General features: G+C 43.9%; 1 protein-coding gene across 1 annotated transcript; it reads right to left on the minus strand.

The window, feature by feature from the left end:
* Nucleotides 1-380: 380 nt before the first annotated feature.
* Nucleotides 381-6,722, minus strand: LOC101002595 (protein SSX4-like). Its single transcript, XM_031662605.1, has 6 exons — nucleotides 6,632-6,722; nucleotides 6,222-6,310; nucleotides 5,674-5,788; nucleotides 4,912-5,007; nucleotides 3,005-3,054; nucleotides 381-1,015 (listed from the first exon to the last, which is right to left on the minus strand). The coding sequence occupies exons 1-6, from the start codon at nucleotides 6,681-6,683 to the stop codon at nucleotides 866-868; spliced, it is 552 nt and encodes a 183-aa protein (XP_031518465.1). The 5' UTR covers nucleotides 6,684-6,722; the 3' UTR covers nucleotides 381-865.
* Nucleotides 6,723-7,448: the final 726 nt, after the last annotated feature.

The following is a 7,448-nucleotide window of genomic DNA, read 5'->3' on the forward strand; positions in this document are numbered from 1 at the left end:
CATCTAGGACTTTCATAGCTAGAGTGGATTGACTCCAACTGTGAAAGAAGTTCTACTGTGGGTAAAATGCTATCCAATAGCATCACATACTACAGAGAAATCCTTCAAGAAAGGGAGAGCTAATTGATGTGGCAAATTTCATTGTTGTGTTATTTTAAGAAACTGCCACAGCCACTCCACCCTTCAGTAACCAACACTTTGATCAGCCAGCAGCCATCAACACTGAGGCAAGACCCTCCACCAGCAAAAAGAGTGTGACTCACTGAAGACTCAGAAGATTGTTAGCATTTTTAACAATGAATTATTTTAAAATTAAGGTATGTACATTTTTAGACATAATGCTATTGCACACTTAGTAGACTGCAGTAAGTATAGTGTAAACATAATGTTTTTATGCACTGCAAAACCAAAAATAAAAAATGTGTGTGACTCACTTTATTGCAGTGGTCTGGAACCGAACCTGCAATATCTCTGAAGCACATCTATATTGGGTATCAGGCATTGAACTGAGTAAGATATGATTGCAGGTCATCACAGATAGAATTGAGTGAGCACCTTTCATGTCATCAGGCCTTCTAGATTAAATGTAATGTTTCCAAACAACTTATGAACTGTGATTCTTTATTTCCATCTTATGGACTAGGAACCTGGCGCTGAGGAAATTTGGAAGACTTGCCCCAAGTCACATGGTTTTTGTATGGGTGACAACTCAAGTCTGTGTCTCTGGAAGTCATGTCTAACATCTCATCTGGAGCTGGGCGAGCTCCTCAGCCCAGACTGGACCCAGGCTTGTCTGGGATCCATGCCACACACCCAGTCCACACACCTGAACATAGCCAGGGAAGCCAGAGGGGTCGTTCCCGAATTATTTCCTCTTACCAGATCTCTTGTTAATCTTCTCAGAGGTACTTGGTTTCCTCGGGGGCCACAGCTGTTTCCCACCATTTCGTGGGCCAGATGCCTCTGCCACTTGCTTCAAATCATTTTCTTTCTCTGCTGGCTTCTTGGGCATGATCTTTATAATGTGAAGGTTACACATAAACAGTATCAGTGACATTTCTATAGTGCTTTAGAGCTTAGAAAGCGTCTTCACATGCATTACCTTAATCAACGTTCTCAACAACACTGGGAGAGTTACATAGCCCTATATTAGGAGAAACCTGGGAGGTTAGAAGGGAAAGGAATGGCCTAAATGAATGGGCTTTCCAGGGATAGAATGCTTATCCTCACAGTCTTTTAAGACTGACATTCTTGCAAACAGCAAAAATCTCCATGTAATTGAGAGTGTCATACACAGAAGATTTGGAGAAGAATAGCATTCTAAGAATTCACAAAGTCTACAAAAGGAAGAGCTTCTATAAAATACAAGGGATCCCATATAAGCTTGTAGACAGCTACTGGGAGAGTAAATGTAAAAACATAGAGGGGGGACAAAACACTGCTGGGAAAGATAGTGTGGGGAGATGAATATAGGGAAGGGAGAGAGAAAGAAACGGTTTGCTGAAATTAATCTAGGCAGCAAAGAAAGCAGTACCAGATATGACATACCACCCCACAGAGGCACCAACATTGAATGTGGAATTAAGTAAGGTGGTACCCATACCAATTTTGGTTACATTGGGATGTGTCACTGACCAACAGTCTTAACCTACTTTTTTTTTTCCTTTTTTTTTTCTTTTGACACGGAGTCTTGCTCTGTTGCCAGGCTTGAGTGCAGTGGCACGATCTCGGGTCACTGTAACCTCTGCCTCCTGGGTTCAAACAATTCTCCTGCCTCAGCCTCCAGAGTATCTGGGACTACAGGCAGGCTCTAACACGCGCCGCTAAGTTTTCTATCTTTAGTAGAGATGAGGTTTCACCAAGTTGGGCACGTTGGTCTTGATATCTTCACCTCGTGATCCACCCGCCTCAGCTTCTCAAAGTGCTGGGATTACAATCGTGAGCCACCGCGCCGGCCCTTAAGCTACTTTTTATTCAGCTTCCTCACTTACAAAATAGTCAACAACACATATAAAATAGTCTAAGGGAAAGTGCTCTCTGAGCTTGTAAACACTGTTTAAATGCAGTAATAATAAAAAAACTAATACTTTTCATGATCCTCTTTGAATTTGGTCTCCACACTGGCAACCCAACTCCCAGATTCCTTTACCCACTAAACCAGAGTTGAATCTGCACTTGTGGGGTCACTCATTCAGGGGCCTCCGAGGGATCCCCTGGGCTGGGACTGGGGCTTCCCAGATGCCCCAGGTGCAGACAAGGCCCTCAAGGAGCTCACAGTAGGGAGGGGCCAACAGTCAAAGCAATTCCTAAGCCATGCAAGTGGCCCCAGTAACAGAGCAGAGGCCAGCTGGTCCTTCCTGTTGTGAGAGTGGGTGTCTCAGCTGAAGCACCAGCAGGCCCTATGGGGTAAAGCCCTAGTGAGCAACATCTGAACTTCATAAACAAATGCAAACGTGAATGAGCTTTAAATGGCTTGGAGTTCTGTATTAAACTACCACTGCCACTGTGCCCCAGGAAATTCTTTAAAATCTCTGTACCCCGATAGCCTCATTTTATTATTATGTTGCTGATAACTAGGATCTAAAACATGAACTATGTATGATTCTTTACTTCCATTTCATGGACCAGGAATCTGAAACTCAGAGAACTTAGAAGATTTGCGCCAAGTCACATGGCTTTTATATGGATGACAACTGAAGTGTGTGACTCATTATTATCTGGAGATAATAACAGAAACAACATCATAGAGGTCTTCTTAAGGATTAAATAAATTAACCCATGTGAACTGTTTAAAATAGTATCTGGCATCACTATGAAAACAAAAGAAGTATTAAGGATCACAACTGTTAGTATTATCAAGCTGTCGGTGCTACATCAGGTGTTGTGATACACATGGGGAGAAGGAGGCAGTGAGGGCATTTTTTATATTCTCCCACTGTTACCAGTGTTTGCATCTGTGGAGGGACAAAGCTTCTCTGGTTCTTTGGATTTGAGAGATACTCACCTTCGGGAAGATTCTCTGGAGCCTGCTGAAAGTCATCTGAGGATGTTCAACTGAAAGAGAATACATCAGCATTTTTCTTTGTTGGTAAAGATTTCCAAACTCTAGAGAGACTTCTGTAGTATCAGGGCATTCTGCAGCAGAGGGTTATGAGTCAACTCATTGTTGAGGAGTTATTTGAAATTTGCTTCTGAATTATGTTTAGTAATGGTTACTGCATTTATCTGTGGCATCAGCTCAGAATTATCCATCTTATGGTTTATCAAATGGGAACTAAATCCCATCACAGTCTCATCTTATTTCATTACGTGTCTTTTACTTTTTCCCAAATAGTTAAATTGATTGTTTAGGAATCTGAACTGTATCCACTCAAGATGTGCAACAGGTGAAAATCTCTCTACACTTGAAATGGGTGAATCTTATGGTATGTCAATTAAACTGTTAAATGTGTGACGAACCCATGGATGATTTAGTCCAGTGGCTCTGAAATATTTTCAGTATAAAGACACTCCTTTAATGTCAAAAACTTGGCAGATACTCAAGCACTGGATTTTCAGACCTCTTATAGTGATTGTGGGAGATGGTAGAATCTGGCCTGTTTAGTTGGGGAGTAATAGGTCTATTGGAGACAGTTTGGACATTTTGACCTTGTCTTATAACTGTGTTCTCAGAGCAGAAGAGCAGGTAAACACATATGTCCTCTTTATATTCCTGAAATGCACAAAGATCTCTACTCAAGAACCCGTCTGTTTTTCACCCTATATTATCTCTGCTCACTGAGAACTGGGAAAGCTCTCTGTGTGTTGGATAAGGGATCACTCTTTCAAACCCTCTTCCAAGCTCAACACGGAGAACAGGGGTTGTTGCAGAATGTGAGGACTATTTGGTTTCGATAAAATACAGAGAAACAGCGATCTTTATTACATAATGTGTTCATCACCCTCTCTTAAGATACTTATTCAATACCCACATGCTGTTAATGAAACAAACTCTGGAAGTTTTTGGCGGATCTACAGTTTTAACATTTTCTTTTTTTCACTTTTAACATTTTCTTAAATGTCCTTTGATTCATTAACAGTGCTTAGGAAGAACAACATGTTCTTTAAAAAAGAAATATTTCAAACCCACAGAAAAGTATGGGGAATAAAATTGAGTCCAGTCGGGTCTCAACATTACCTCACAGTTATCTTAGATCTGATTTATTTATTCAGAATATTAGCAATAGTATAAACAGTCCAGGAGTGGTAGCTCATGCCTGTAATCCCAGCACTTTGGGAGGCTGAGGCAAGTGGATCACCTGAGGTCATGTAGTTTGAGGTCAGACTGGCCAACATGGTGAAACCCTGTCTCTACCAAAAATACAAAAATTAGCTGGATGTGGGGGTGGGTGCCTGTAATCCCAGCTACTTGGGAGGTTGAGGCAGCAGAATTGCTTGAACCTGAGAGGTGCAGGTTGCAGTGAGCTCAGATTTTGCTATTGCACTCCAGGCTGGGTGACAAGAGCGAAACTCAAAAACAAAACAAAACAAACAAACAAAAAAACCCAAAAAACGCAAAACATACTATCAATAAGTCACAGCTGAAGCTGTCTGTGCAGCACTCACCAATCCATGCCCTCCCTCCCTCCTCCACTACAGCCAGTCACCTTAATTTGATGGCTTTTTATTCACATTCAGGTTTGTATACATTTACCATTTACTTATTATCCATAAAAATATATTTTCTTGTTTTGCATGTTTTAGAATTTTATATGATTGGCCTCTGTAGTTAATTTTCTGCATGCAATTTCTTTTTTCACTCAGCCCTGATGTGTATGAGGGAACAAATGTCTGAGGATCTTTCCCAGGTCGCTGAGCTGAAAAGCAACTGGGCTTGAGGAGACCCTTTCCAGCCCCTTCCCATCTACTCACCCTGATTCCCGCGGTTTCGATCGTTATCAAAATCATTCCCGTGGAAGTCTGCAGCCCGTTTACTACACATGAAAGGTGGGAGGGTGACCTTGAAACCTAGAAAGAAGCAAAATGTTTATTCTTTAAGAGACAAGCTTAGGCCTGGCACGGTGGCTCATGTCTGTAGTACCAGCACTTTGGGAGGCTGAGGCTGGAGGATTGCTTGAGGCGAGGCACTCAACACGAGCCTGGGCAACATAGAGAGACCTCCATATCTACAAAATATAAAATAAAATTAGTTCCGCATGGTGGCACGTGCCTGTAGCCTCAGCTTTTCCACAGGCTGGGCAGGAGGATTGCTTGAGCTCAGGAGTTCGAGGCTGCAGTGAGCTATGATTGCACTACTGCACTCTAGCCTAGGTGACAGAGTGAGACTGACTCATAGAAAAAAAAAAAAAAGAGAGAGAAAGAGAGAGAGACAAGCCAAGAGACGGAAGGGAGGGTATGCGTGTTGGTTGAGGGGATGGAGGGATGCCACAGAGACAGCTGGGCTCATCAGAAAAGACGGTATGAGCAGGATACAGGTACGAGCTCCACTGTGGCCAGTCCCTGCCCTCAGCCCTGCAGGATACAGAAGAGCAGAACACCCAGAAGCAGCCTTGCGATTTTTCCCTACACAAAATGAAAATGTGGGGTACTTTCTGTAGCCTAAGAAGTAGCCAAAGCAGGAAAAGGGATGCTCATGTGTCCCCAGACTTCTGTGTACCTAGAACTTTCTGTTACCTAGTTTAGTCATGACCTCATAGTTTATCTTCATATACACATAGATGATTTTCTCTGAGGCTTTCATCTTTTCCCACTCTTTCTTAGAGAAGTATTGGGCAATATCATCGAAGGCCTGGAAAAAAAACAAGAAATTCTGGCGGTGACTCAGCTAGGCATGTCTGCCATTCAGCTGGAGCCACTTCCTGTGTGCTGGATCTAGGAAGTGGGGATGATAATCCGTCCTGGTTGATGCCATGGCTAACTGAGAGAACATGGGGACCTACCCTAGCTTCTCCCCTGTCACACAGTAGGGCTTTAATGCTGCTGGCTGGCTCTCTTCCCACCTTCCAGAGTGGACTGAGAGTCACCAAATGAAGTGCAATATCACAGACTTGTCTCTAGGGATGCTAGGTGATGTCAGAGCGAGGGTGGGAGGCTCCCAAGGGTCCAGATCTCCCCCGAGACCCTGCTCCTTGTCCCTAGTACCTCTGTCCTCTCCCCCTCAGAAACCTACTCACCCCACACTGTCCCCTGGGCACTACTCTGCCCCCTCCAGGTCGCCTCACCTTTTGTATCTTCTCTGATATTTGAGCATCATCCCTGGGTCTCCTTGCAAAGGTGTTGTCTCCGTTCATGGCACCGGGAGCAGTCTGATCTGCAAGAGAAACAGCCTGAGTCTTTCCAGCCACAGGATCTTTGGTGCTCTGGGCAGGGTGGTGTGTGCCTGTAGTCCCGGAGCCGAAGGAATGATTTGAGTGAGTTTTTTTTTTTTTTTTTTTTTTTTTTGAGACAGGTTTTCGCTCTGTTGCTTAGGCGTGTTGCAGTGGCATGACCCTGGCTCGCTGTAACCTCCACCTCCCAGGTTCAAGCGATCCACCACCTGCGGCCTCCAAAGTGCTGGGATTACAAGCGTGAGCCACCGCGCTCCGCCCAAATTTCTTAAGTTACTACAGAGTTCCTAGGAAAAATACCATACCTGAAAAAGTTAGAAACGGACAGGAAGGAGTTGAGATGGCGACCTGCCTCATATAAACACATTATTAACGCTAGATAAGAAATGCACCACGGGGGAGGGGATGGGTGGGAAGAACGGAAAGAGAAAATCAGCGCACGCTTACCCTGATTGTGGAAGAATCAAAAGAGCAAATCAGAGCATGCGCACTCTGAACTTAAAGTAGCCAATCCAAGGGGATGCTTTTGGCGGGAAAATCAGAGTCTCCGCCCCGCTTTTGAGAAGGTTCTGTCCCTGGAGCCTGGACTGATAGACGCCAAATCAGCTTCGCTTGTTCCGCCTACTGTCCTGACTTCTAATTGGCCAGATGGAGTTCACTAACTGCCCTGATTGGTCCATCATCCTTGGGCAGTGACATTGCAGAATATTGTTGCCTCCTCCATCCACACTTTGTATGACAAAGTGGGTGGTCCTCAGGTGCCATCAGGAGATTTTGATCTCTCTGAAGACCGTCCCCGGATCTTGGGTTAAACATCTGTATTCTAGTCTGAACCATGGGGAGAAAACAATAGTCGATTTGTGATTTTTCTACTTGAAAGACACAATGTTTTCCAAACTAGCACATTTGCGGAGGTTTGCTGTGCTTCGTCGTGACATTCATTCTTCAGTGGCTTCTACATCTGTTGGAACTAAAAAATCCGTCCAAGGCCCTCCAACCTCTGATTGCATTTTTGGAAGGGAATCTAAGTGTGGTGCCCACAATTACCATCCTTTACCTGTAGTGCTGGAGAGAGGAAAAGGTATTTACTTACGGGATGTGATTGTGGTATTGATTACGTCC

This window comes from Papio anubis, unplaced genomic scaffold, assembly GCF_008728515.1.
Source record: "Papio anubis isolate 15944 unplaced genomic scaffold, Panubis1.0 scaffold808, whole genome shotgun sequence".
Taxonomy (NCBI): Eukaryota; Metazoa; Chordata; class Mammalia; order Primates; family Cercopithecidae; genus Papio; species Papio anubis.